General features: G+C 35.4%; 1 protein-coding gene across 1 annotated transcript; it reads right to left on the bottom strand.

The window, feature by feature from the left end:
* Nucleotides 1-3,381: 3,381 nt before the first annotated feature.
* LOC149379676 (UTP--glucose-1-phosphate uridylyltransferase 3, chloroplastic-like) lies at nucleotides 3,382-9,665 on the bottom strand. The gene is made up of 17 exons (XM_089602811.1): nucleotides 8,611-9,665; nucleotides 8,054-8,234; nucleotides 7,820-7,969; nucleotides 7,534-7,695; nucleotides 7,235-7,407; nucleotides 7,091-7,157; nucleotides 6,427-6,593; nucleotides 5,889-6,047; nucleotides 5,558-5,646; nucleotides 5,377-5,471; nucleotides 5,211-5,288; nucleotides 4,964-5,059; nucleotides 4,491-4,565; nucleotides 4,321-4,412; nucleotides 4,054-4,216; nucleotides 3,879-3,939; nucleotides 3,382-3,795 (listed from the first exon to the last, which is right to left on the bottom strand). Exons 1-17 carry the CDS (start codon nucleotides 9,297-9,299, stop codon nucleotides 3,683-3,685), a joined length of 2,610 nt encoding a protein of 869 aa, XP_089458937.1. The 5' UTR covers nucleotides 9,300-9,665; the 3' UTR covers nucleotides 3,382-3,682.
* Between the last annotated feature and the right edge of the window lie 407 nt (nucleotides 9,666-10,072).

The following is a 10,072-nucleotide window of genomic DNA, read 5'->3' on the forward strand; positions in this document are numbered from 1 at the left end:
ACAAATTCGTCATTTTCTCTCTCTTACTTTTTTCCTACACTTTTTATATAAAAACTTCAAAAAACCATATCTATCTTATATGAACTCAAAATTGAGTGATTCCAAATCCTACAGATTCGTGACGCCGAGATCTTCAAAAATAGATCCATTGTGTTTGATGAAAAATTACGTTTAATACCATAGATGTAGAAAAATCACGTTACTACCTTAAATATGGAAATAACTGAATTTTTTTGAAATTATCGACATAAATATAATTTTTCATCAAACACAATGGGTCTATTTTTGAAGATCTCGACGTCACGAATTTGTAGGATCTGAAATCAATTAATTTCGAGTTCGTATGAGAAAGATACGAATTTTTGGAGTTTTGATGAAAAAAAAATTATTTGAAAAAAAATATGAGAGAAAAAGTGACGAATTTGTTAATAAATAAGGGTAAATTAGATCTTAATTATTGACACATATAAACCATTTGGCTAAATCCCTAAAAATTGTCAACATAGGCTAGATCCAAAATCACATTTTAAAGTGGTCTAATTAGTTACAAATCTCATTTTTTAATCGGTGTGATTTTTATCTTCATTCTGTAGACATGAATAATCTTAAATATGAGATATATGATTTCCTTATCTACAGACGTGGATCTAAGCTAGAAACATGCCCCCAAGAAAAATGTAATCCGTAACGAGTGAATGACTCTAATGATTTGTGTAAGTTGAAAAGATTTATAACTCATAGTACTTATTGCAATTAGGATAGTTTGCCCACTTCCCATTTTTTAATGAGTTATAAAATTTTGTTTGAGTTTACTTGTAGTTTAAATTTTTTATTTTATTTTTATCAATATATATTTGTTAATGCTGTAGTCACATTTATGGCTCTTGCATCACATAAATTTCTAAATGTTAAGGAGTTATCGTCAAAGAGATTTTTATTTTACAATGTAAGCGTTCACTATTTTATGTTTGGATTGCTTATAAAAAACAATTACTAACTAGATAATAATAATAATAATAATAATTAACTGAGAAATTAAACAATACATATTACAATGTAAAAGAATTAATTAACTAATAAAGTATGCATAATGACCGCTTTACTTTATTATTATCCAGCGTAATAAGATTTAAAGACTACAAATTTGGTATCCTTTTTTTTTGTTGTCGTCAAAGAAGCAAAAAAATCGGAGTAGAATTGGTTTCCGAGCGCATATGTTTACAATTACCATTTTTTTGCAACTCCTAGGTTGAACTAACACCTCCTGTTGTCCTAATTTACATACTTATGTCATTAGAATGATGAACTGCGTAAATTACAAATTACATACTTATGTAATGATTCAGGGTTCTAGTGTCGTCGTCTCACTCGAATAACTAATTCTAATTTATAGAGCTCTCGGCTTAGGGAAATATTTTTTTTTCTTTTCTCTACTTTTGTTTGTTCACTACGAGTCTATCTAGTGGGAGATTATTAATTCTTCATCGTTGTCCATAGATCAAGTTGTCGTCATCCCCACAATTGTTAGCTGATCTTCGTCGTGCAAATTAGCGTCGGTCGACCTCTCCAAATGTCGGGATTTGTTTTACATGTTCTCTTGTTATATTTCAATATAATCCGTATTTAGATTTGATCACTTTGTACCACTAAATTTTTTAATTGGTGTGATTTTTATCTTCATTCTATAGTCATGAATAATCTCAAATAACGGGTGAAGGATTAGTGATTTGTGTAAGTTGAAAACACTTATAAATCACCGTACTTATCGAAATTAGGATAGTTTGTAACCCACTTTCCATTTCTTCTTTTTTTTAATGAGTTATAAATTTTTGTTTGAGTTTTCTTGTAGTTTAAAATTTTTTTATTTTATTTTTGTCAATACATATACGTTAAGGCTGTAATATATATATATATATATATATATATATATATATATATATATATATATATATATATATATATGACTCTTGCATCGCATAAATTTCTAAATGTTAAGGAGTTATCGTCAAAGAGACGACATTCACTATTGTATGATTGGATTGCTTATAAAAAATTACTAATTAGATAATAATAATAATAATCAAAATTAATTGAGAAATTAAATAATGCTTATTATAATGTAAAAGAATTAATTAACTAATAAAGTATGCATAATGACCGCTTTACTTTATTATTATCCAGCGTAATAAGATTTAAAGACTACAAATTTAATTAGTTTCCTTTTTTTGTTGTGAAAGAAGAAAAAAAATCGGAGTAGAATTGGTTTCTACTTTCCTTAAACAATTTCGACTTTCCTTTTTATTTTTCACGTAACCCGAAATCGCAGCACATGGCTATATATAGTGTCACATAACCTGCATATACTACACAAGTCTCATATCACTATTCTCGCTTTTAGTCTTATTCGATATTTCCCAGCATGAAATTCCAAGAAATCCCTAAACCCACCGCACAGTTCGTCTCAAGAAAACCGAGAATGAGAGTCTCTGCCCCCATAAAATACACTTTCACAATCCCAGACTATGACGACGATCGCTACGACCCCGAGTTCGACGAATCGCTCAGCTTCTATGATCCACCCAATATCGACGACTCGGAAAATCTCGACTCAGACTCAAGAGTCCAGCAAATATCGAGCGACGAACCAACAAAACCCTAACCCCGCCACAGAAATCGTTGATCTGGTTAGCAGCGACGACGACCACGACGGTGACCATGGCCCAGAGTTAATCAATCTACTCAGCGACGACGACGACGACGACCTCGAGTTTATCGATTTTGTCAGCAGCGACGACGACGAGCGCGAGTTGGCTTTCCGACCTCGGAGCCGAAGCCCTAATTTCATCGACTCGTTCAACGACTACGACCAGTACGGCTACGGCGACGAATTTGATGCACCAGACAACATCGACGACTACTTGATGGAGGTCGAGGAAGAGCGCGAGAATGATCTCGACGGTGCTGACGTGGAGGGTCTCGCCGAGAATGTGGAAGAAGGAGAGGAAGTTGAGTCTGGGCCTAGTCGGAAACAACAGTGTCGTTGCTGGCCCAAGCAACCTTAGGTTTATGTGGAACACAAGTTTTTTTACATGACTCATCAAACATTGGATGAACATGCAGTTTATGTTTTTATTATTAATTTTTTATTCTTCCATATATAATTTTTTTTTTATTATTCTTCCATTCATGTATGTTTTTTTTTCTTTGGCTCTTGTTGGATTAATCAAGATATGTAAGATAGATAAATAGTATTTGAGCTGTAATTAAGATGCACTCCATGTTCTATAATTTGAATTTTATATCAAGGATCGAAGCATACCGCACAACTTTTCCATTTGACAAAACGCATTCCATAACATAAAACAATAACAATAGATGTTAAAAGTTTGGAAATAATGTCATAATTTGCTATACATATTAATCAACATTAACATTATTCTTGAATAATAACAGCAAAAAATAGATATAATTTTATATACTTTATTTCTCCGAGTACATACACATTTTTTGAGTTACAATCGCTCTAATAACAAGAGATATTAACATAGAAGAATTAAGTAATGAGACGGTTGAACTTGTGTTTAACCATTCAGATCTAAAGTGCTTATGAGTAGGGGTTGAGATACACGCCATATGTGAACTAGGATTCACATCTGCCTCAACGAATTTAATCATTATGAGTTCACAAGTCTACCAATTCTAAGTTAATATGCACTCCCTTAATCCAATACTTCCAATACCAGCTTCCACTTTCCATCAGATTCTTTGCAATTGGGTCCAATTTGACTTCCATGCCTGTCAACCAAACGATATAAATGAGTATAGATGTGTATAAACACGAGGTCACATATTAATAAGTTTGTGCTGCAGAGAAATACCTGAACTTCCTGATGTAATCTTTAGCTTGTACCCATCAGGAACTTCAAATATATGATTGCCCTGCATTGTTAAAAACGCAAGTTCCTTAATATAGATATTAATAACTAGCTCGTATGACAAGCTTCTGTCAACTAAGAGAGAAACTAATGGCTTTAACGAAGCATGTCTACGTGCCTGAATGGTGACATCTTTTGCCTCAAACTCAGCATTTCCGTGCAATATGATATTACATGCCTCGTAGCGTTCAACGCTGTGCTTCCAATATATGTTGTCTTCGCAATTCCAGTTGATTCCCTCATTCATAACTCTCACACTCTCCAATTTACATCTTCCACACCTGCCGAGGAGAATCCAGTTTAACAAGTTAATGACGTTATATTAGATAGTTAAAGCTTTTTCTTTTTCCTTTTTCTTTTGTGTACGATAATTATAAGATGTAACCTGTGTCCATATTCCAAGATATTTTCTCCATTGTCATGAATCCTAGTTGAACCCATGATATTATCGGCCTTTATGATCAAGCTTCCATCAACCTTGAAAAGAGAAGCAAGTTCACTTCACCACAATATAGTAATATCACTTCTAATATCATACAATATAGGTGTACTTACATTGACATTCTTCCACTGGAATTCTGAAACCTCTACTTGTATCTCAGAGCCATTGGATATGGAACCTCCTGCGAACTACAATGAACAATTAATAAATTTACAACTGATATCAAGGAGTCGAGTCATTTAGAGTGATTGATGTGTGAACTTCAGAACCTATTGATCATATTCGTATGATGCCAATCAACAATTAATTGCCGATTGTGTCTATTGGATATCGGAACCAAAATTAATAGTCTAGTGTCAAAATTTTGAGGTTAATTCATTAGAGGACGCATTAGAATGTATTCAAAAGTCAATTATGATTTTGCTTCATCACTATTTACATTAATTTTATCATGGTAATAAAAGAGTGTTTTCCTAATTGAAATTAGAGCCGAGTATTTTTTTATTTGTATCCACAAAACGAAGGCAGAAATTAGAGTTGAAGCTGAATTGAGAAAAATTAAAAACAAGATCAAGCACAAATTTACCTTTTGCCTAGTAACCTCCCATAACGGGCCAAGAGCAGGGTGCAGAAGAATTAGAAATGGCGGTCCAGAATCTAGATATTTGTCATTACCTCCAATCTGCAATTATACACACAGCTCCAAGTATCATTACTGGACAAGGATGACCAAAAACCAACGTAAATTGAATACATTTTTAAGATGTGATAAAACTAAAACATGATCCTGTTTAGCAAATTTGATATCGTCGCTGCACGAAATTTAAATGTACCTCGGGAAGTTTAATATCGCATTTGGAAAGAAGATCACACGCATTTCTTAATATGTCCAACAGTGAACCATGAGGAGTCTGTCAGAAAAGGGAAAAAAAAGTTAAATACATGGAATTAACAGTAAAAAGTGTTGCGATTACTCAACACTCACGAAATGGAATTAACCTGGTGTAATGACTTCCCCACATGTCTTCTTTTCTTCTTTGCAGATGATGTAACTCTTTTTCTTTCATTGAACACAATAAAGGTATCGAGATCGTCTGAACAAGCAGGTCAAAGAATTGCCGTAACAGATTGGATATCAAAAGAAATGACGAGTGAAACACCAATATGAAATTCCATATACCTTCTACCCCATAAGATCGCGATGAATATGTATTGAAGAAGCTGTCAGCAATATTTTGCATCGTGCATTCCAACCTGCCACCGGCAACACTGAAAGGGACAAAATGGTACAGATCATCAATGAATAATTATACTTTAACTTCCACAAAACAAAAACAAAAAAAAAGGTTAAGTTCTGAGAGTGTTAAAACAGAAATTTCATAAACCATTAGCAACGTAATAAGTGCAACATTGTTAATAATTATGATCCACTGGTTGGATGGAGGACTAAATAATGAAAAAAAAAATCCACCAGTGAAATGGTAAGAACAAGATCTTCAGAAGGATTTTACCTGTGAGTTTGTCCATATAGGTCTACATACGGGATTTGCTTTTTCGTATTAAGGACCATGCCAGGTAAGCTGTTAACACCATCACTTGATCCAACCAATTCGGCAGATGGTAGATCCACATACAAAATATTCGTATTCGCAGGAAACTCTGTTTGCAAACTGGATAGAAATACACAAGGTAGTGTCTCAGAACTTAATGAAGCCCATGCTACAAATGACCAATAGAGACAGATAAACAAGCATCAGGGAAGATCAATAAACATTAAGCATAAAAGAAAAACATTACGAAAATAGAAGCGCCATTCTTTACACTCTCTTACAAAAGAATACTTTGCAGGAGAAAGTATACAGGATATTGTGGTGACAAATTAAGTCTAAATATCACCACGTGATCCAAACTAGTCCAATTTTTCATCTTGTCAAACAGTATCGTGTGTTAGCTCCACGTGCAACATTATGACTGATAAACATCGTTCAGCTCTGTTGTACTGGACATTTGACATGGTTTTGCAGAATATAAAAATGCATCAGAAATTACCTGTTATGTGAGAGGTTCTCCTCAGATATTCCGTATTTGGAAAACTCTGTATATTCTATACATGATAAGCCATATGCCCAGACACCATCAAGAGTTTTCTTCTCAATCAGAACATTTACTCCTTCTGTAGCCCCCAAGTTTCTCTTACATGATGCAAACCCCAGCTTCTGTTACATTCAAAAAATGAAACCGATAAATGACAAAACACGAACAGTCAAGCGACCAATTAACAAATTGACATAATTGCAACTTCCCACTAAATTATTTACTCTATGGAACATCCTATAAGAAATATATGTGTTCAAGAAAGGATTGAGCAATTCACAAAGCGGTGAGGGTTGTGGGAGGTTTGGAAGCTCAGGAATGGATGCGTTTTTTTTTTTTTTTTTTTTTTTATTAATCATAAAGTTTCCTGTTTTTCTGAGGGTCTGGAGAGGATACATCACACTTGGCTTCACGCGAATTGTAATTATTTTCAGTTTTATGCTTTTTCGGATTTGTTTAAAGACTGGGCTTGCATTCCCCTCTGTATTTTTTTTCCTTTTCTTTTTCCCTTTATTATTAATAATTTCATTAGTCACTTTACAAATAAAAAATAGCTGTGTTGTAAGATCCTCTGCTCTTTCTCCCTCTATATATCGTTATTATAAAAACAAAATCATACCTTTCCTTCGTGCAAACCAATTCCAGCCAATGCCAAGAGGGTGAGATCCGTGGCAGCCACGACATTGCTGCATATTCACCTTTGTTACTTAATTGTAGAAGACCTGAGAGTCTCGAAGAAAATGTTATTAGGTCTACACTTTACCTAACTTGTCGAACAGTTGCTCCTTTTCGTCCGTGGTCGTAGAACCATGTGAAAATTCCTTTATCATAGGCAAGTTTCCATATCACACCATGACCACCGGGCTTGCATACAGGTGAAAAAGGTTTGCTAACAATCCATTCTCCTTCTTCTGCGCTAACAGTTGGTACAAGGGGCTGGAAATTCACATAAATACGAATGTACAAAACCATCAAGCCAAATATAAAATACCTCTTCAATTGGAGGTAAGAATAGAGCATATATACTCGAGAACAATTCAAATAAAAAATAATAACAAAAACCTGTTCAAAAAGTTGAAATCTTGATTGACCTCTTCCAAACCATTCAAGCCTTTCACAAAGAGAAGTAACATGTTTGTGGTTGTTCTTTGCAGAGCTCGTCATAATTGCAACAGGGGTGATACACTGTTTTCCATAAAGCTTGAAGTACAAGAATTCTCTAGCCTTGCATAAAAAAAATATCCACAGAAACTCTAAGTGCATATACAATTACTAGTTTTGTCTTAGTTATTATCATGCTCAAGCATCTGAGCCACATTGTGATGCTTAAAAAACATGGATCCTATACCTGAAGGTCTCTTATAAGGCCTTCCAACAAAGTGCGGCCACAATATGGAAGCATTGCAGCAGGAAGACATTCACCTGTGTCGGGATCAACTAAATCGAGTCGGTCTGCCGAGCCTCCCAGAGGATAAATTTCACCTAGGGATGGCAAACCCTAAAAAAGGATAAGATCTTGCAGTTCAAGCCAACCAAGCGGTGATATTTATGTCGATACAAAATGTTAAAAAACAGTACAAACCTCAATTCCCCATAACGCAGCTTCTAAAGCATATTCGGTATTTTGAGAAAGATCAAGTCCCCTAGGAGCATGAATATCTACAAATTGGCTGTCCGATAATCCAGTTTGGGATCTAGATTTTTTCGTAGCCTGCTTCTTAGCTCTTGTATCGGCAAGAAGCTCAAAAACTGTCAATTGATACCTGAAGCATGCAAATAATTTATTATGACCAACCCGAATGATCGAAACCCTAGTTTTTCACAAGATTTATGCTCCTAATCTGAATCGAAAATAAAATTCCTCAAATGCGCATATATGATCATAGAGCATTTCCTTAACTAAATAATAGATTTTTAGTTAGACAGAAAAATCTTTCCTTTCAATTTACTCAACGTCTATGATGGTTTCAAACACGATTATACATTCTTTGTCTTGGTAAGAAGAAAAAAAATCATACCTATTGAAATTTGAAACAAACTTTCCAACAATCATATAACTCCTTTCACCTAAAGAACTAAAGAATAACTCCAAGCACTACAAAATTACAACGGTATGGACATTAGATCCTGTGGACTCACCCGATAATCCCTCCAATGCAGTCATAGAACTTTTCGACCTCTGCCAAAATCTTCAACAGCTTCCTCAACTCTTCAACGTCTTCGTCGCTCAAGCTCGAGCCTATCTTACTATTGAAATTTCCTCCTCCTCCGTCGCCGTTGACTTCGAATTTCTCAATAATTCCGATCAGAGCGTAGAAGGCGCTCTTGACGGCGTTCCTAGAGGACTCAAACTCGCCGCCGGAAAAATCGAAGCCGGCGTTGAGTACGTGCTCTTGCCCGGACGCTACGAGGCACTTGAGAAGGAACAGCTCGTGAGAGCTCAAGCTCAGCGAGGGCAGACCATTGGAGAAACCGCCATTCCCGGCCGAGCCAAAAAAGTCTCTCACCCTCCGGTCTCCGCTGACGACTCTAAGCCTCTCGGAAATGGTTTTGCATCCGGAGAGGCGTGATCGGAGGGACTTCAGGCGCGAAATTTCCCGCCGGAAGTCGAAATCCGGCGGGGGAGGCGTCGCGAATTCGAGCGGCGCGGTGGTGACGCGTGGCGGCGGTGGAGAGGACGACGATAACGAAGAAGAGAAGGAGAGAGACGGCCTCGTGAGGCGTAGGAAGCGGTGAGAGTGGAAGAGAGAATTCGAGGCCGAGGAGGCTCTGGAAGCAAAGGAAAAGAGAGGTTCGCTCTTGTGGCTGAGAGCTATTTGTTTCGCCATTGTCGAAGAAACAGTCTCTGCGAGAGAACTGTATGGAGAGAGTCTGTGTGGTTTTATATACAATGAAGAAAAGAGGACGAATAAATTGGATATAATACAGATACTGAGAGCATATACCAAAGTCGGTTTAGACTGTTTAGAGAAAGCGTAACATCAAACTGGACGGGACGCCTTCTTCTTTTTTTTTTTTCTTTTTTTTTTTTTTTTTTTTTTTTTGAGTTTCTAACTAAAATTATCATCTTGTGTTTCCAATCTCAGCGTTTGATTGGTCGCGTGAATTTCCTGTTTTGTTTGGGTATTTATTTTGGCACATGTATTTATTTTTTTGGTTGTGTTTGTTTGTTCACACTTCATCTTCTTTAATTTTTATTTTCGCAAACTTAAACAATGTGGGCATAACCGGGGAAATGTTTTTTGTTTCATCTATCGGTGATTCACTTCCATCGAATAAAAAATAAAAATCTATTGGCGAACGGTGTGTTTCAATTTAGATAGAATTTTTTTGGAAATTATGACTTGCAATTAATTAGGTTTATATCTGATAAAAAAAAGGTAATTAGGTGTATATTTATTGTATATTTAAAAATCATTAATATATGTACAAATGACTTCAATATCTTTCACAAATATAATTTTCAAAATTTTAATATTAATACCCAATTTCACTCATTCCTCTCTCTCTATCTCTCTCTCTCTCTCTCTCTCAAAATCAATGCTATTTTCTCAATTTCTCAAAAAATGCTATTTTCTCAGGTTTTAGTCACCTTCAATAC

Source organism: Urtica dioica, chromosome 12 (genome assembly GCF_054948205.1).
Source record: "Urtica dioica subsp. dioica isolate 48M chromosome 12, U.dioica_male_clone48M_v1_H2, whole genome shotgun sequence".
Taxonomy (NCBI): Eukaryota; Viridiplantae; Streptophyta; class Magnoliopsida; order Rosales; family Urticaceae; genus Urtica; species Urtica dioica.

What these genes read in the sequence shown, in the direction of transcription:
- LOC149379676 (XM_089602811.1), bottom strand. Translation starts at nt 9,299, where the DNA reads ATGGCGAAACAAATAGCTCTCAGCCACAAGAGCGAACCTCTCTTTTCC. An exon ending in GCGATATTAAACTTCCCGAG is followed by an intron (nt 5,060 to 5,210) that starts GTACATTTAAAT and finishes GTATAATTGCAG; the next exon opens with ATTGGAGGTAATGACAAATA. An exon ending in TCCAGTGGAAGAATGTCAAT is followed by an intron (nt 4,413 to 4,490) that starts GTAAGTACACCT and finishes TCTCTTTTCAAG; the next exon opens with GTTGATGGAAGCTTGATCAT.